Raw genomic sequence first — 19,003 nt, forward strand, 5'->3', positions numbered from 1 at the left:
TATTTGTTTATAGCGAAAGAGAACTCTTTTTCTTTTTTTTTGACCACCTGTTGCCGGGCGCTGAGCGCCTGTTGCGCTAGCAAATAATCGATCGTCAGTTATTTATTGATTTCTGATTGATGGGCCATCCAAGTTCCCCGCCAAAGCCCATCCAATTTGAATCCCAACGACGTGGCTTAAGGGCGGGCGATTAGCTTCTGCGCTACGTGGGATCTTCGAGTGTGCTGGGGCGGATTAGCTGGCTTTGGTAATGCGGCTAACAGAAAAACGGCAACAGGCAGAGATCGTCGCCGGTGGAAATTTGAATAAAATTAACATTACAACTACAGTAGTCGGCGGCACAGAATGCTGATAAGCGCTTAATTTATCAAATGCATACATAAGTAGGTTTCGTTTGGTTAACTTTAGTTTATTCATTTTTGAAATGTCTATAACAGAAACCCAAGAAAACATATTTAAACATAAACACTTAGGAGTCTAGGAATCAGGGACAAAGGTAATGTTGGGATATACTCGTATATGTAAATTGTTTTTTTTTTTTTTATGTTTTTTAAATTGTTTTGTTTTTGTTTTTTGTAGTTTTGTGACTGTTTTAGCAAAACTTATTTAGCTACGCCCTAAGTCTAGGCAATATTATCAATACGATCGTTGAAAACCCAACACCCGAAAGTATGCTATAAGTACGGACGCCTACTTGCGACTGCCCTTGCGACACAATTGCTGTACCGCCTGCGCTGCCGCCAGGAAACTCTTCTCGGCGCAGCGCTTGGGCCAGTCCTAGGACTCGTAGAGCAGCCGCTGATAGTGCGGCAGGACCTCGTGCCGGCTAACATGCAGGCTAAACTCCAGCGCCACCAGCACAGCGAACTCCGACGAGATCAGCTCCTTGCGATTCAACCGGAACACGCTCTCCGTCTTCTCGATGAGGCTCTTGAGTGCGTCCCCCTTCACGTCGTTCATCTTGGCGCTGAGCAGCAGACAGGCGCCGGCGCACAGCTTGCGGTTGCTCTTGTTAATCAAATTGGCCAGGATGAGCTTCTCGAAGTACACGTACGCCTGCGATATGGTCACCAGATCGATGCGCGAGTCCAGCTTGTTGATCCGGCGCATTTCGCGCTTAATGCTGCAAGTGAAACGTAAATGGATAAGTATTGTTCCTTTAAATGGTTACTGAAAGAAGACTTTGGGTTCACTTTCTTAAGAAGTAACTTGGAAACTATTTCCATTCCTTTTAGAAGTGAAACCTTTCAGATGCCTTGTCTTACCTCCTCAGCTTGCTCAGCGTGAGCTGGATGGTGGGGAACTTCTCGCGAAACTTATCGTTCAGCTCCTTCTTAAGATCGGATGGGCGCACATAGTCAATGACCGAGGTCATGTACGAGGTGAAGGTCAGCAACGTGCGATGCTTTCCGGCAATCAACTCCGGGTCGTCCAAAATGCTAGCGGAGTACTGTGGGTTACACAAGACATAACTCTAGTTAGTAAGGATATACTTTAATAGAGGGAACCATTTAACTTACCACCTGACCACGCGACGAGTCTCCGCCCAGGATAACACTCTCTATGTCCATATCCAGCTTCATGTCCGGCGTCGGACTGGTTGCACTATTGCGGTTGTTGTTCTCATAAGTGAAGCACCTGCGAAGTCAATTTCGATTGATTAGGATGCACAGAAAATACGAATTATATGCTAAGATAGCGCGTGAGAGAAGGCGGGATTGGGTTAGTCGAAGCATTGCTGTTCGTCGGATATGTGCGAGAGTGGGTGGCTGGAGGTGTGTATGTGGGGATAGGTGAACTTGGTTAGTGGGCTAGAAGCTTTTGGCAGTCGACCAGGCTTTGGAACTACATCATTTCATCTACTGAAGCTAGTAGTAACATAGCTAGGTTGGCTGTTTTCTTTTTGTCATATTAGCTGTTTTCAAAATTTACCATTTGCCTTGACGTTTGGTTATGGTTTTTGTGCTGAAACGAAGTAGTGCAAAGCGTTAAATGAATTAGCAAAAGTTAATGGCACATAATGGTTTTATTTTTGTTTTTTTTTTTTTGGGTCAACTATTACCGAACCAAAACAAAGAAAATAATTGAAAATTCTAGCTTATCAAGCGATAAAAATATCTTTCGATTTTGGGGATTATATAAATGCGAACAATGTGCTGAGCTTCAGTAAATTTATAATTATTGGTTTGGGTAATATCACGCTCAACTCTTGATGAGTCAGATTTTCAGCTCTTGCTGGGTCAGCTTTGTGGCTGTTGACAAACACGAGCTAAACCAGTGTCTCCAATAACCAAGAAATGTGAGAAGTTAACAAAGAAGCTATATGTTTACTTTTAGGTTTTAATGGAATGGGGAAATCTGTATTCTTTCTTTGGCTACTTGCTCTTCGATCGGACAAAGGAATTATTAGTTAGCAGTGGTCGTTCGGTATGGCTAACCATGCAATATGACGCTCAATGAATGTTTCGAATGGTTCATGGGCATGACAAGATGGAGCTGATTGAATGTGTGTTCAACAAAAATGATACGAAAGATGATCCAAAATATGCTGGCAGACTGGAAGCCGGCACCAACCTCGCAATGCCATGATTCTTGAGCGCCGCTGTGCTCGTGATCTCCATTTGGTTCTCAAAGATGGAAGGATTAGCCGATGCATTGCCATGCTTCTTGCGCTCCTTTTCGTACTGACGTGAAGGTATCAGCAGATGACCATATGATATGTCCTGCAAATAACAAGTTGTAGTTATTATTAAGATCAGTTCCAGTTGAGCTAAACTTATTGACTTACCTGACCACTTTCTGCCTTCTGTATTCCCAGCAAATCAAAGGGATCGAATGGTGCATCGTTGATCGAGCTCAAAGGACGCGAAGTGGATGGATTCCGACGACGACGATCCTCCTTGCGAAACTCAGCTCTGCAAATTGGAACATTATTATTATATTATTACAATTTAATAATTAGAATCTAGTTTTGCAACTCACCTTCCATTCTTGCCCTTGTAGTAGGGAAGTGAGGAGAATATGAAGAACGGAATCTTGCGCGACACCAGCACCATTCGCTCATCCCTTGCCTGTCCAAGTCCCAATGGCTGGCCGGAGGTTCCACGCCGGCTATCGCTGATCTGGACCGACTTACTGACGCTGTTCCGGAAACTGCCCGCATAGTTTCCCGCCGGAGTCAGGCTCTCCGTGCTGCTGTCGTCGGTGATGTGGCTGACGCTCGATCCGCTCAAGACATAGGTGCGCTTCAGACCGCCGCCCATGGCAATGCTCGAATTGGAGCCCACCCGCATACCCGGCGCCGTGTTCAAACGTGCCCTCCGCTCCGGCTGTAAGTTCTGATCGCTTGCCCCATTGCTGAAGGTGCTGCAAGCGAGGAGCAGGAGATCGGTTAGAATTGTAGCGATCTAAGGAGCAACAGGCGCTCAACAACGCAAGTAGCGTGAAAAACGCGCACAAAACGATACAAAAACGCGCTGGGCTGGACCTTGAAGGTGGTTTTTTCGCCCCAAGTTGTTGCTACTTTAAAATACGCTTTTTTCGGTATTTATAAATTCAATGACAAATGCCAGCGATGAGACTAGTGTTGTCAGTTTAGCTATTAACTAAGAAAAAATCTTACTTTTAGGCTACGATTGTTTTATTTATTTTAAAGCTATTAGTTTTTAAGTTTTTAAAATGAAAGCATTGAAGGTTGGGGTTTGAATTATGATTATGTTACAATAAGTACTATACTTACTCTATTCTAACTAGCTTTAGTTAGCTCTTGGCTCTAAATTGTTTAACTATCTTTTTTAGTTTATAGCTAATTTTAGCCATTTTAAGTGTGGCTTGTGGGAGCAGCATCTCTGGAACTCTCTGCATCGCGTGGGCCCATTGTCACACCCCTCACGCAATGATCGATATTTTCACAGGCCCGCAGAAACGGAGAGAAAAGTCAGCGGAGGCAGAAAGATTTTCCCTTGTGCATTTAAAGGGCGATCAAAGTAGAGGCCCGCTGCTTATCGCTTGTGTATTTTTGGAAATCAAACAAACACATCGACACAAACACACTCGCACTCTCGTTCGCACACACATGTGCAATGCCGAAGGGCAGCCGCAACGCAAGTCAATTAGCCAACTGAAGTCAACATCTTCACGGCATCTGTGCGCCTGGTTGATTACCTTGGGATAATTGGTCTAGGTCGAGGTTACAGTCAAAAAAGTGTGGTCTTCTGAAGCGGGAGGGGACAGGGGGCATGGGCCAGGGGGGTCTATGCGCAAACTCCCCTCAAGTTCGTCGTGGTGACGATTCTGCGTTAATTAGCTGGATGAAGTGCAAGGCAGCTCGCTTTTCATTAAAAAACCCCTTGCAAGCCCAACCCAAAAATATGATGGAGGTGGCGCCTAGGCTGTCATAACCCGTTAATTAGTTGGAGCATTTTAACAGGCGCACAGAATTAGCAGCAGGAATTTAGTTTTACATGCTTACAACATCAGTGAAGAAGAAGAGGGTGGGGATGGTTGGGGCTTTAACTCCAAAATGTGTGTGTGCGTGTGTATGTTTGGCCGAAGAAGAAGTAAAGGGCCGAGCAAACATTTATTTTTGTGCTTTTGTGTTTTCTGTTCGTCTAACTATTGACTCGCTAATGAGTTTGTGTGCTTCTGTGTGTGTGTGTGTGTGTGTGTGCGTTGATAAGAGGTTGGGCAAAGTGCGTGTGCGAGCGAGAGGGAGCGAGTCTATAGACCACCACTACAACTCAAACAAGTGTGCATGTTTAGGTCCGGTATTTATAGTTTTTCTATTTCAATATCGTTTTTGGAAACTCCGTCTATGAAGTGCTGTGCCCCTGTGACAAAAGCAAACAATATTTAAATTCTAACAATAGATTTGATGAATTGAAAGAAAAATGATTCAGCATATTTTGAACCGTCGCAGAATTGAAAGAAACTTCAACGAATTTTTTCAATTCTTCATGTGCTATTTATAGATCGCCAGAATTGCGTTAGAAAATTCTTATAACAGGATTTGATAAAGTTCACAGTACTGTAATATTAACAGAATGTTATATCAAATTCTTTACATATTCTGCTAATAGCATAATGTTTAAATCGTGAACAAACTGATATGACTTCTGTTGTTGTCATAACCGATAAGTTAAAAATATAGGAAAAAATATAAAACTCAAGTCACTTAGCAAATTTGCATGCCTTGTTTTATATAAAGAAAGAAATCCTATAACTCTTATCTGCCAGCTGTGCAGATCTGAAGATATGTACATATGTCTTTCTCCTAGAGACTATCTCTCTGATTTTATTTTGATTGCAAATATTGACCGAAAACTGCTTCTAAAAGCTTTCGTAAATATACTTTTCACGTCTGCATGCGAGAGAGCGAGCAAATGAATCTGCCCAGAGTTTGATCGAAGAAAACACAATATTTTAATTGCAATATCTTTTCATTTTAATGGTTTTTTCTTTGTGTGTGTGTGAAGCAATCAAATCAACTGAGTCAATCGCGCTTTTATCAGCAATCGCTTTTGTTATTGTCATCGTGGCTTGTTGTTTTTGCTGCTATCAGCTGGCTATGTGCAAACAGATGTTAATGGAAGTAAGTTTCATTATATAAGTTATCGTTTGACCAGATCACGTGCCCATGAGCTTAAGAATGCAGCTCTGCTGATAAAAGCTTTCAGCTAGATAGGCCAAAAACAAACAAAAACTAAAAATTCACTAAAATAAATATGTAAATGTATTAAAACATGTTTGACTACACAACAACTTATTAAAAAAAGTTTCTAAAAACGCCAGCAAACCGCTTTCGAATCGCTAGAGAAACGCTAGCAAATGCAACTTTTATAAACATGTACTTATTGCGTGCATTTCTTATGTTTAAGATACTCCAACTGGAAATAACCACTACTCTCTATTATTATCTAAAACGACTCTAGTAGAAGATACACTGAAAGTAATAACTAGCAATTGCCACTTGAGTCTTTGTTTTGGCGGGCAATGACGCAAATTGATTTCAGCATTATCAATCCGGTCATATACTAGTAGTGGATTTCGGAACGAAATGGTGTTCTAGATAAGGTGAAAACACATCCAGCAACAATAACAATAATCGTGTTAGGAAAGGAAGGCGTAACCAAAGAATAAGCGTTTTGTAAACAAACAGCGGGAGCAAAACGGAATGCCAAAAAACGCCAGCGATTTTCGGACGAGACGGGCAAAAACGTCGATCGAAATGTTTACACAAGCCGAAAGTAATTACATAAAGCAACTAGGCAAAAAAGAAAAAAAAATATTGTCTATTTACAAGTCCAATTGAAGGCTGTCGATAAAAAGCACAAACAAAGAAACACAATGGTGTGCCGATATGAAACCAATAGTTTTTTGTTCCACTTTTTGATTTCAATACTTTGTGTGCATTAAAAAAATTGAAGATAATAACACGTTCCCACTGTTTTCCCATTCTACTGACTGATCATAACTTCAAGAGCAAAAACTTTGGCAAGAGCGAAAAGCGAGAAATCAGTGAAACGGGAACCCATTTTATCCGCTTTTAACCGCTTTTACTACCTTCAAATACAATGGAACAGATAAAACACAATAAAGAGACTTGAGAATGACGTGGAGTTCGAGCAAGTGTCGATTAACTATATATTAAGTCGCAGTTACTAGCAGCGAGCATTAAGTTTAGTCGATAAGAAGTGCGGTGAGCTTTATTTATCGCAAGGGGGTCTTTGTTTCGGCTACTACATATGTGCAATCAAGTCCACAAAGGCGGTGCAAGAAATATATGTATTTACAATCGGACGGATTAGGTGTGTCTATGTCATCTTTGGGCTTATCGTTCATTTCTTCACCGACGAGCGAGACAATGGAGCTTTATGGCGGTCTGTGTTGACTGTAGCAGAGCTGCTAAATGCACAGAAAAAAATTACATAGCTTTTCCCAGAATTAACTGCAAGTTTCCTCCAGTGTTTATTAACTTATTGTTCTCTGTACTGCAAGCATATCAAGTTTTAGGGGTTGCTTGCATAAACTGAAATGCAGTGGCAAATTGCAGCATGCACTTCAAGCTTTTCGCACCACTGACACACATTTCCCAACCCGCCGGCACAAAAGAAACCCCTTTTCGAAACGACGTGTCCTTGAACATAAGGATTAGAACCCCTGAAACGCACAAGTAGTGCGAATAAAAATAACGAAAGCAAACAAGAACAGGGAAAACCGGTTCCTATTACGTCGTCGATTGCATAAAACTCTGCCTCAAGGTTACCCAGTTTGGCGGAGTGAACGGGATGGGAAGGGGGGGGAACGCGGAGGATTTGCTCGCTGTTTGGACAGGTTTGCTGGCTGGCTGGGGCGACATTGACATTGAAATTGGTACGAGGCAGCCAGCAGGATGAGGCCAACAAAAAGCTCAATTTCAATGCTAAGCTTTGCCTTTTGCCGGCTGGAGGTCCTTCGTTGACTGTTGAATGGACAAAAAGGGCCGGGCCACTCCCCTAAATCAAGTTAATTGCCATGACGCAACCTTTGGCCAGAGGAAGTGAGAACTGAGAACAAAAAAAATGATAGATGGGGCAATAAAAAAATTGTTTACGTTTTCGGTAGAGTTGCGGATTTTTTTCCAGTTTTTTTAATTTTTATTTCACTCTTTCATATTCCCATTCATTGGCCAACTCCACATAAAGCAGCTCAGGTTTCAAAACAAAAACTGGACATAAGTAGTTTGTTTTGGTTTTGCCAATTGCGACGCAGTTTGTTTTTGCGCCTGCGCAGCTTTTTGTGGCAAGTTTCCCACACCGAAAAATGCGAACGATTCCGCACAACACACAATATTGTTGTTTGCAACAATTTGCCTCTTCAACAAATTCTGGCATCATCAAAATTGTCATCCCATTCCGGAGCGGAAATAGTAATGAAACCCTAGACTGGTGGGTAAAAACAGAACTTGCTTTATGGATTCATTTTTTTTATTATTATTTTTTATTTATTATTTTTTTGCCACGAAATCAGAGAAGCTGGGGAGCACTTGGGAATACATATTTGAAATCGCTTAAATACTTTGTAACTTGATGATGTTGCAAGAAATTCCCATTTATTGTTCACGTACTGAGTCATGATGAACGCAATATCAATCTATATGATATAAAAGGGTTAATATATAATTTTAAAATCAGCTGACACAAGAAATACCCGTTAATTAAAGTCTTCAACGTCACTGAGATATCTCATCGAGTGCTTTTATAATCTTCGAGGCTTCGATCATTTCTACATGCCAGATAAACCTGCTGAGTGTAAAAGATCTTATGATAGGACTATCCGTCGTATATCAAGATCTTTCTAACTAATCTAATCAGTTGATTGTCCTGTGTACATACATTGTATATATGATCTATTGATAGTTCATCGCTAAGATAAGGTGCTAAAATATCAAAATTTAGAGCTTTCGACTTTATCAAAATGGATCTAAGAACTCAGTGCAAGGAACCCTGATAAAATTGTATACTATATTATATATATTTTATATATATTTTTAGTTTTTCCTATTATATTCGTTGACTATTTGTTATATTCAGCGTACGAAGAGTTATAAATTTGCATCTTTATAGCTCGTTCGATAGTTTAGCTTTTGATGGCGCAGTAAGATCGTATATGTACAAATGTATATATTTATTAATAAACTTTTTATGGTATAATTAATTAAGAGGTATAGTAATAGAATCGCTCTCAAGCTTTTGCATAGTTATTGCCAAACTAAAACCAAATCCCCGGGAATTTGATTTGCCCCAGCAAATGGCAATGACAGGTCGCTGACAAGCCAATTGGCTGCACGCCAAATGCATATCTACAAGTATGTAACCCGCGGATGGATGACAATAAGTTTCCTCCCCATCCCCCCTGCGGTATCCGCGGAGTCCCACGGAAAAACGGTTTAGCCACCAGTTGAGTGGCAGCGGCATGCGAAAGAAACCGAAACCGAAAACGCTAGGCAGAAATAGCGAAACGCCAGCGGAGCACGACTGCAACGCTGCATGTATGTATGTGGCAAACAAGGTCAGTTTGCCAAAGCGCATTCGACGAGTTCAACGGAACTTGTATCTGGCATTGGAAGTGAAAGCTCTGAGATGCACCTTAGCTTTGCCCAGCTTTATGCGCGGAGAAAGACAAAGAAAGTCCCCGAGGGGGGCGTAAGTTCAAGGCGGTTTGCGAGCGGTTTACGAGCGTTTCGATGGCACACGCATTTCGGCATTGCGTAATTACTTTGCGCTAATACACCTAGATAGATATAATACCCATGATTCAACGCTGACAGGCCGTTTAAGTGCGTGACAAAATGCCTGGCGCCTCGGAACAAAAGTTCCGAATTAAACGAACGCCCCTCGACATGCAATTCAATTCAAACAATTGTTTGCACAGCTTTCGGCCGGGCACGCTCTCTAATTTACGTTAATTGAGCCGGCACACGTTGATGAATGAAGCCGATTTGATTACATTCCCCTTACCCCCTCCCCCAATCCGATCAAAATATTTTATTTTGGGGCAGGCGTTATTTTTAGCGCCAAGCGACCGGCAACAGACCTCCAATTATGCAGCATCAGGCGTTGAAAACGTGCAAATAGTCCCTCGCCATCTGCGAAAATACGTCACAATCGGGAAAAGTGCTCTCTCAATTTTCACAAGCTTATGTTTATAAATAATTTTCGATTTCAGACCGCCCAGCTGAGTGTTTTGCTTTCGCGGTACTTTCGATCAAGCTGAGCCTTCTGTTCGTAAGCAAATTAGAGACCGAGTGTCAATTGGCTAACGTAAACTTAGCGGAAATTTCAATTAACAAATTTGAGGGAGGGGAAAAATCGATGCCAATTATGACGACAGCTTAATTGAACGCAAAAAAAGTTCAGTGATCAAGCGGCATGATTCATTTTCTCGTAGCGTTCGAATTATTTATAAATCAACAATGAGCAAAGGAATATTCAGCGAATACATTTTAATTTATGGTTGGAAAATATTGCGATTGGACTGAGAAAAACTGTTCACTTGACGTCACGTGTCAATCTATTTCTGAGAGTCTAGAAGATAGAAGAATCGTTTAATTGGAAAAACATAAGTTCGAAGCTGCAATAACTTAACACATTTCCTGTTTGAGTATTTAGGTAGGTTCCCTTACTTATAGTCGCCTAATTTATGATATATTATTATAAAAACTTTGACTAACTAATTTGATTACAACTTCTAGCAACTGCTTACCACAATGCTGATTAGAAACCATAATAAGTTAAGATAGTTCGCTGATATGACAAACATGACTTGTGCACTGATTACTCACCGTTCCCTCAGCGGCAATAGCTTGCTGCCCGCTCCGCCGGATACGCCACCGCCGCTGCCCAGATTGGACACCTTGAGCGGTATCTTGACGCTGTCCGAATCGCTGCCGCTCTCGGCACCCGATCCTCCGCTGCCGGCGGCGCAACTCCGTGCCTGCCGCTGTTGCTGCTGCTGCTGTTGGAGCTTATTGCCCATATTGCCATTGCCCGGTGCCTGGTGGTTGTGACGACCCGACGAGGTCGGGCGCTTTATGTTGCGTCTCTCGGCCGGCACAATGCTGCTGCGATTGTGATCGGCGGCCGGTAGGACGTTCATCAGGTATTGACCCATATTTTCAGTTTCACTAAAATGCCCGTCCCCATCGCTGGCACCGGTGGTGCAGTCCTCCAGTCCCAATCCCAGCCCGATGCCGCCATCGATGCCCATGTGGACATCGGCGCTGCAGAGGAGCGGCGAACAGAGGGCGCCATTCTGGTGTTGCTGATTATGCTGCTGCTGCTGTTGATGCTGCTGCTGATGTTGCTGCTGCTGCTGCTGCTGTTGGGTATGTTGCTGTTGCTGCTGCTGCGTATGATGCCGCTTCTGGTGGTTGTGGTGCGTCGCCGAGTGGCTGCGCTGATGGTGGTGCTGCTGATAGTGCGGATGAAAGCCCCCCGAGCCGAGTCCCAGCGAGGATGGGTTCTTATTCTGGTTGCAGAGCAGGCTGCTGCCGAATGTTGCGCCGAATTTGGTGTCCCGATGGGTGCCATCTAACGAGATATTCGATAGGAACGAGATCGCAGCCAGTCTGCGCCTGTGTCTCGTCTTGTTGAGCGAACTTGCCATTAGGCGATGAACCCTTAATTACCAAGCGTGATTAACCGAAGTGGGTGCTGTGGGTCGTTTCCCTGGATGCTCTGATATATGTACCTATATGTATGTATGGTGAGTGCATATACTGTGTGGGAATGTGAAGTTGCACTTTTCTGGAACACTCTTCGCGATTCTTTACGAAAACTGGTTTCGAAAGTGATTATGCTGCTGTTGTATTTTCACTGCTGGTGGTTCTCACTTTTCTTGATCGAATCAATTAAGGTTTTTAGTCTCTAACTTGGCAGCCGAATTAAAAAACAAACTACTTGAACGCGACATGGTGACGAATTTTTAGCACTTTAGATGACGGAAGAGGTTTGAAATACGAATATTTTATGAACTTTTATTATTAACTAGCGTTTATGCGTCGTTGCGTTGCTTTGGCTGCAAGTAGAAATAAGAACAGAAGAGAGCAATGGGAATCAATAAATGAGACTACAAAAAGCGGCAGGAAAGCTGCTTTTGGCCAAGAGAAGCTTTCTCCGAGCGTTTCTGGAATATTCGTTGAAGTGCAGTGGGTGGCTCAGGGGAAACTGTGGTCAACACATTCTCATGCTCAGTGGACAAAATATTGAATATGATATAATATTGTTAGCAGAAGGCATCTCAATATGATATTCTATAAGCTATTTTAAAGGTATTTTAAAGTGAATATGCTATGGTTTTTTCAACTATTTTAAGTTAATTACCATTTTTGGTAAAGTAGGATTATAATCATGTTTGAAATCTTTTGAAAAATCTCACAACGTTCTTTTTTAATTTTAAGAATTAAGAGTTTTCCTTGAAATAAACCCGAATCTTTGCTGGGATTTTAGCCAACTGGATTGATAAAGCTTTTCCGCTGGCTGTTTAAAAAAGCTGCATGCGGCTCAAAGCTGCAGAGTGGTTTTAGCCGCCTTTGTTGCTGTTGTTGTTGCTGGCGGGCGGCTTAGTGTGTCAGGTTAGTGGGTGGCACCTGTGCGAAGAGAGGGGGCGGGAAAGAGAGAGATTGTGCCACAGCCGGCAAGGAAAATCTAAGCGCTTTTCCGCACTTCCGTGTGTGTTTACTGTTTACATTCAATACGGGAGGACCTAAAATGCCCAAAAATTTTCCCTCGGGCAACAAGAGCGAGTGGAAAATTTTTCAGAACCATCAAAAACAGCTGTTCGGAAAGCGGGGAAATAGATTTTCCGGTGGTGGTTTTTTTTACCTAGGATCCAGTCTAATTGGATTTACCTGGAGTGCACACAAGTTTGAGCCTGTGCAAAAAATGTAAAATCAATGCAGGAACAAGTGTGTGCGAAAATATTTATGACACCCACCCACTCACTCGCTCGCACACACACACTTGTGTGACGTGTTTTTTCCTGTTTTCCCCTCCGCTTTTACTTACCACTGTGTTTGGTTTTTCCACGGTCGTTGGGTATTATTTAAAACTTAATTCGATTAATAGTCGTTCTATGCTGAGAAATGTTTCAAGCGCGTCATTTTGATCTATTTTTATTGTGGATTTTCGACAGACTTTGATTTTTTGCCTTTGGCTGCCAACTCGCCTGCGCTCCTCACTCTCTTTGGCTCTCTTTTGCACGGCTGTGTGTGTGTGTGTTGGTTGGTGCACTCACGCAGTTGCTTCGTTGCGTAAATTATGCAAAATGCAGGCCAATTGCAATGTGTTTACAAAAACAGAACAAACGAACGCGTTAAGTGTGTTTTTTGCGATTTTACGAGAGCGTTAACTGGTCTCTGCGAAATACGCAAACGGTATGAACGTCAAAATATTGGCAGCAGCGACGAAAACATCTGCAGATGGGCTTACGAAAAATTCACAAACTGCGGCCAGTGTTGGGCAGCGGGCGAAGGGCGAAATACCAATTGAAAGGGAGGTAAAATATACCGCAATGGGTACTCTAGAAAATTCACGATTGTTTTGGTTTATCCATCATTGCAACGTTTAAATAAGGTGCACTTAAAAAAGATATTTAGAATTTTTAAACATTTTTACACAAGCCAAAGTTATATTAGTTTTACAAGCAATTTTTCTGTATTTTAAGAAAATGGTTTATATGTTAATTAGGTTTTAATTAATTTGGTATTAACCGCGGTATCTTAATACCACTACTTTTCTAACCCACTGGCAACGCCATTTTGATCAGCTGTTTTCGTGGGACGCGCATGAGAAAATTATTGTTTGCGGCATTTCATGAAAATCGCGGAAAATGGTGACAAAAACGATTAAATCTCTGAGTTTAGAGATCAATTTCGTAAGTACCATGAAATATATGTAGGCCACAACTAAACTATCATGTTTTTCACACACAGGAAGTGGAGGATGTGCCGTATGAGGAGGAAATCCTTCGGAACGCCTACTCCGTGAAACATTGGCTGCGCTACATTGACCACAAAGCGAAGGCGCCGAATAATGGTGTTAACATGGTCTATGAGCGTGCCCTTAAGGAGCTTCCTGGCAGCTATAAGATCTGGCACAATTACCTGAGAACCCGCAGGAAGCAGGTGCGCGGCAAGATACCCACGGATCCCATGTACGAGGAGGTCAACAGTGCCTTTGAGCGCGCACTCGTGTTTATGCACAAAATGCCACGTATCTGGATGGACTACGGTGTCTTTATGACTTCTCAATGCAAGGTTACCCGCACCCGGCACGTTTTCGATCGGGCTCTTAGGGCTCTGCCCATCACGCAGCACGGCAGGATTTGGCCACTGTATCTGAAGTTTGTACGGCGCTTTGAAATGCCGGAAACAGCACTTCGAGTCTACCGTCGATATTTGAAACTCTTCCCCGAGGACACAGAGGAGTATGTGGACTACCTGCAGGAAGCAGACCGCCTAGATGAAGCTGCCCAGCAGCTGGCGCACATCGTCGACAACGAGCACTTCGTTTCCAAGCACGGCAAGTCCAATCATCAGCTGTGGAACGAACTGTGCGACCTCATCTCGAAGAATCCACACAAGGTGCACTCCTTGAATGTGGACGCCATCATTCGCGGTGGACTGCGTCGCTACACCGATCAGCTTGGCCACCTGTGGAACTCCTTGGCGGATTACTATGTGCGTTCCGGCTTATTTGATCGAGCAAGGGATATATACGAGGAAGCCATTCAAACGGTGACCACCGTAAGAGACTTCACCCAAGTCTTTGATGAATACGCACAGTTCGAGGAACTCTCGCTGAACAAACGCATGGAGCAGGTAGCTGCCAATGAGGCGGCCACCGAGGAGGACGACATTGACGTCGAACTGCGGCTCTCACGCTTCGAATACCTCATGGAGCGCCGTTTGCTGCTGTTGAACAGTGTGCTCCTGCGCCAGAATCCGCACAACGTGCACGAGTGGCACAAGCGGGTGACACTGTACGAGGACAAGCCCGCCGAGATCATCAGTACGTACACCGAGGCCGTGCAAACAGTGCAGCCGAAGCAGGCGGTCGGAAAGCTGCACACCCTCTGGGTGGAATTCGCCAAGTTCTACGAGGCCAACGGACAGGTTGAGGATGCTCGTGTGGTCTTCGAACGCGGCACTGAGGTTGAGTATGTCAAAGTAGAGGATCTGGCGGCGGTGTGGTGCGAATGGGCAGAGATGGAGCTACGCCAGCAGCAGTTCGAGGCGGCACTCAAGCTGATGCAAAGAGCAACGGCCATGCCAAAGCGAAAGATTGCCTATTATGATGATACGGAGACGGTGCAGGCGCGCCTTCATCGCTCGCTAAAAGTGTGGTCCATGTACGCTGATTTGGAGGAGTCATTCGGCACCTTCAAGACCTGCAAAGCCGTCTACGAGCGGATTATCGACCTGAAGATCTGTACGCCACAGATCATTATCAATTACGGAATGTTTCTCGAGGAGCACAACTACTTTGAGGAAGCCTACCGGGCCTATGAGAAGGGCATCTCTCTGTTCAAGTGGCCCAATGTATACGACATCTGGAACTCTTACCTAACCAAATTTTTGGAGCGTTATGGCGGCACAAAACTGGAACGAGCCAGGGATCTCTTCGAGCAGTGCCTGGATCAGTGTCCTCCCGAGCATGCCAAGTACTTTTATTTACTGTATGCTAAGCTGGAAGAGGAGCACGGTCTCGCCCGTCATGCCATGTCAGTCTATGACCGCGCCACGTCTGCTGTCAAGGAGGAGGAGATGTTCGACATGTACAACATATTCGTGAAGAAGGCGGCCGAGATCTATGGCCTGCCACGTACCCGCGAGATCTATGAGAAGGCCATTGAATCGCTGCCCGAGCAGAATATGCGACACATGTGCGTCAAGTTCGCAGAGTTGGAAACGAAGTTGGGCGAAGTGGATCGAGCTAGGGCCATCTATGCTCATTGCTCACAGGTATGTTTATATAGATTTCTTTTGCATCACTTGAGCTAATTATTATCTGCGTTCTTTAGGTTTGTGATCCCCGCATCACTGCAGACTTTTGGCAAACGTGGAAGGAGTTCGAAGTGCGTCACGGCAACGAAGACACAATGCGCGAAATGCTGCGCATCAAGCGCTCCGTGCAGGCCACTTACAATACGCAGGTGAACATGATGGCCGCCCAATTCCTGAGCACAAACAACGGAACGGCTGCGGATGCCGGAGCAGGAGCTGGACCAGATGCCATGCGGCTGCTGGAGGAGAAAGCTCGCCAGGCGGCAGTCGAGGCGAAACAGAAGCCCATCGAGAAGGCGGCCTCGAATATTATGTTTGTGCGCGGTGAGACGCAGGGTGGTGCTAAGGGTAAACAGGATACGGTCGTCAATCCTGATGAGATCGACATTGGAGACAGCGACGAAGACGATGAGGAGGAGGACGGCGATGAGGAGAACGAGATGACGAACGAGAACCAGGCCAGTGCAGCGGCCACGAGAACCGACGGGGAAGGCCTGGTCATGAAGAAACTGCGCTTCGAGCAAAAGGCCATTCCAGCCAAGGTCTTCGGCAGCCTCAAGCCATCAAATCAAGGCGACTCTGATGGAGAGTAAATGTTTATATATGACTTCTTTTTTGGGGTAAATACATGTGTGTCGAAAGTTTTACAATTGTAATACCTGTTTTTATGTTCTGGCCTCAATTAGATTCTTAAATGGTAGTTTGATATTAATTGTTGTCAAACGAAGAGGGCCTGTCATATATTGTCTGCGTTTTGGTGGATCTAGTTAGTATAGCCTTAGGCCAAACGGAGGAACACACTTTCTACTGTCTTTACAAAATTGTTAGGCACTTCGTGATCTAAAAAAGCTACCCAGACGTGCGCAAGGGCGGACCAACCAGGAAACCACACACCGTGTCTCTCGAAGATGGCATCCACACGCATGATCAGTGCTTTTACGCGCAATCCAAGATTATATCAACAGCTCACAGCACCCTGGAAATCGTACAATCTGTTTGGAACACCACTTTTTAACTACAGACTTCAGCCAGCAGATTCTCAAATCTGGAGGGGACTAGCAGACAAGTGTGACAACAAGACTGTCATCAAGGGCGTGGTGGTGGGCGTCTATTCCAAGGAGGGCGAGGGCAAGGATGTCAAGATGACGTCCAGCGGCGAGAAGTTCGACGACCGAACTCAGGGCAAGGTCTCCGAGCTGCTGCGCGAAACTGGACTCAAGGGGGAACTGGGCAAGGGTAAGGTCTTCATGAACGTGGATGCCGAATTCCGGGCAGTGGCTGTGGTGGGTTTGGGCCAAGAAGGTGCCGGATTCAATGACCTGGAGAATATCGACGAGGGCATGGAGAATGCCCGCGTGGCCGCTGGCGTCGGTGCTCGGGCATTGCAACTGCAGGGTTGCACGGAAGTCTTTGTGGACTCCATGGAATATCCGGAGCAGGCGGCAGAGGGCAGTGCCCTGGCCATCTGGCGTTACAACAGCAACAAGCGCAAGCAGGATCGCACTCATGTACCCAAACTGGATCTGTACGACTCCCCGGATGTGGATGCCTGGACGAGGGGTCTCTTCAAGGCCGAATCTCAGAACTTGGCTCGAAGATTGAGCGATTCGCCGGCTAATCAAATGACCCCCACCATATTCGCCCAGTCGGCGGTGGATGCCCTGTGTCCGTGCGGCGTTTCCGTGGAGGTGCGATCCATGGATTGGATAGAAATGAATCACCTCAATTCGTTTCTAATGATTGCCAAGGGCAGCTGCGAGCCACCGGTGGTCCTGGAAGTCAGCTACTGCGGCACAGCGCCAGAGGATCGGCCCATTCTGCTGTTGGGCAAGGGTTTGACCTACAACAGTGGCGGATTGTGCCTGCGGCCAAAGGATTGCCTGCATATGTACCGCGGCTGCATGGCCGGAGCAGCCGTTTGTGTGGCCGCCATTCGAGCCGCAGCGGCGCTCTCCCTGCCCGTAAACATCACGGCCGTACTGCCGCTCTGCGAGAATATGCCATCGGGAATGGCTGTGAAGCCGGGTGATGTGGTCACCCTGCTGAATGGCAAGACGATGGGAATTGTGGATGTGAGCAAAGCTGGAACGGTGGTATTGGCGGATCCCCTGCTCTTTGCCCAGACCACGTACAAGCCTCGTCTGGTGGTGGACTTGGCCACCGTGGGTTACGGCGTCTGTGCTGGCCTCGGAGAATCGGCGGCCGGATTATTCACCAATTCCAATTTCATAGCCAAGCAGTTCGAGAAGGCAGGCGGCCTCACTGGAGATCGTCTATGGAGGCTGCCCTTGTGGCGCTACTTCAAGCAGCTGGTGACCCCGAATCTTACATTTGACATCAGCAATAGGGGCATTGGTCCCGCCTCCAGTTGCATCGCTGCCGCCGTGCTGCACGAAATGGTTCCTTGCGCGGATTGGGCCCACATTGATATCCGGAATGTGGGCATGCTGACGCGCCACAATCCGCTGCCGTATCTGCTCAAGGATCGGATGACCGGCCGACCCACCCGCACCATCGTACAGTTCCTGTACCAGATGGCCTGTCCGGATAGCAAGTAGTCTCCGGCTCTGGATCGTCCGCACCTGTGGCGCTAGTTTACCACGTTGCTCGTTCTATTTTACTTTTGTTACGTGTCCGTTTTTGGTGTTTGTTCTTTTCACAATATTGTCTCCATGTCCAAATTTTTGGTTTAGTGTTCCGTGAGCAGCTGGGTTACGACACATTGAAGACAGTTTTACGGACAATGGACCAGGTCAGTTTTTAATGGTGGAAGCAGTTCGACTGGCTTCTATGGATCGTCTCCCAGCTGCACAGAATTAAATGATTTATAAGTGCAACATTGATGGTTACTTTACTTTATTTAATAATTTTATAAATTGTATAATCTCGCTATCGAAGAGGGTCCGTCCGTTTGCCTGTCCGTCCGTATAAACGGACACTTATCATCACAATTGGTGGATTCAACTATAATTAACATGGGTTTAGCATTAATTATTTAAGTTTTTTTTTACACATCACATCAAATGCTACTTTAGTTAATTGAGCGAGAATGCAAAATGGGAGCGCAGGGAAAGTGTTTTATATAAACTTTACAGCTCCAGCAACTTCCAGCTCTTTGCCCCATCACATGACCCACTCCAAGCTTGCTTTTGGCCCTTTTCTTGTTGTTGCAGCACTGTTATGAGGGCGGCTTATTAGCCTAATTGCGTGAAGTTGGCTTTAATGAGTCGAAAAAGGGGCCAAGCCTGGCCCACAAAAGGCCACAAAGCAAAAGGCGCCTCCTGTTGTTGCTGCTGCTGCTGTCCTGTTGTGGCTTTGAATTTATGGCACGGCTTTAATGGGTTAACTGGGTTAATGCTCATCCCTCAGCTCATCAACTATCAGCCCCCTTCCCCCTCCGTTCCATGGCTCCAATTTTTGACAATTAAGCCGACTCCTCCAGGATTTGGGAGGAGATAA

General features: G+C 45.1%; 3 protein-coding genes across 4 annotated transcripts; 2 read left to right on the forward strand and 1 right to left on the reverse strand.

Annotated features, from left to right (window-relative positions):
• Positions 1-388: 388 nt before the first annotated feature.
• LOC6609033 (CDK5 and ABL1 enzyme substrate 1) lies at positions 389-12,986 on the reverse strand. Of its 2 annotated transcripts, XM_032717139.1 has the most exons (9): positions 12,546-12,986; positions 10,322-11,556; positions 2,983-3,366; positions 2,789-2,915; positions 2,575-2,723; positions 1,933-1,965; positions 1,521-1,638; positions 1,266-1,450; positions 389-1,123 (listed from the first exon to the last, which is right to left on the reverse strand). In XM_032717139.1, the coding sequence occupies exons 2-9, from the start codon at positions 11,143-11,145 to the stop codon at positions 778-780; spliced, it is 2,166 nt and encodes a 721-aa protein (XP_032573030.1). In that variant the 5' UTR covers positions 11,146-11,556; positions 12,546-12,986; the 3' UTR covers positions 389-777. The 2 variants fall into 2 exon arrangements, with proteins under 2 accessions (XP_032573030.1, XP_002033736.2); XM_002033700.2 differs by lacking the exon at positions 1,933-1,965.
• Positions 12,987-13,299: 313 nt separating this feature from the next.
• LOC6609035 (pre-mRNA-splicing factor syf1 homolog) lies at positions 13,300-16,200 on the forward strand. The gene is made up of 3 exons (XM_002033702.2): positions 13,300-13,413; positions 13,472-15,502; positions 15,562-16,200. The coding sequence occupies exons 1-3, from the start codon at positions 13,369-13,371 to the stop codon at positions 16,135-16,137; spliced, it is 2,652 nt and encodes an 883-aa protein (XP_002033738.2). The 5' UTR covers positions 13,300-13,368; the 3' UTR covers positions 16,138-16,200.
• Positions 16,201-16,272: 72 nt separating this feature from the next.
• LOC6609036 (cytosol aminopeptidase) lies at positions 16,273-18,383 on the forward strand. Its single transcript, XM_032717140.1, has one exon. The coding sequence runs from the start codon at positions 16,453-16,455 to the stop codon at positions 18,100-18,102; it is 1,650 nt and encodes a 549-aa protein (XP_032573031.1). The 5' UTR covers positions 16,273-16,452; the 3' UTR covers positions 18,103-18,383.
• The last annotated feature ends 620 nt before the right edge of the window (positions 18,384-19,003 follow it).

The sequence above is a fragment of the Drosophila sechellia genome, chromosome 2R (genome assembly GCF_004382195.2).
Source record: "Drosophila sechellia strain sech25 chromosome 2R, ASM438219v1, whole genome shotgun sequence".
Taxonomy (NCBI): Eukaryota; Metazoa; Arthropoda; class Insecta; order Diptera; family Drosophilidae; genus Drosophila; species Drosophila sechellia.

Excerpts from the sequence above, each read along its gene's own strand:
- LOC6609033 (XM_032717139.1), bottom strand. The coding sequence starts at position 11,145 with ATGGCAAGTTCGCTCAACAAGACGAGACACAGGCGCAGACTGGCTGCG. Across the intron at positions 2,916-2,982 it reads TACAAGGGCAAGAATGGAAG|AGCTGAGTTTCGCAAGGAGG; the intron begins GTGAGTTGCAAA and ends TCCAATTTGCAG. Across the intron at positions 2,724-2,788 it reads AGAAGGCAGAAAGTGGTCAG|GACATATCATATGGTCATCT; the intron begins GTAAGTCAATAA and ends TGTTATTTGCAG.
- LOC6609035 (XM_002033702.2), top strand. The coding sequence starts at position 13,369 with ATGGTGACAAAAACGATTAAATCTCTGAGTTTAGAGATCAATTTC. Across the intron at positions 13,414-13,471 it reads TGAGTTTAGAGATCAATTTC|GAAGTGGAGGATGTGCCGTA; the intron begins GTAAGTACCATG and ends TTTCACACACAG. Across the intron at positions 15,503-15,561 it reads TCTATGCTCATTGCTCACAG|GTTTGTGATCCCCGCATCAC; the intron begins GTATGTTTATAT and ends TGCGTTCTTTAG.
- LOC6609036 (XM_032717140.1), top strand. The coding sequence starts at position 16,453 with ATGGCATCCACACGCATGATCAGTGCTTTTACGCGCAATCCAAGATTA.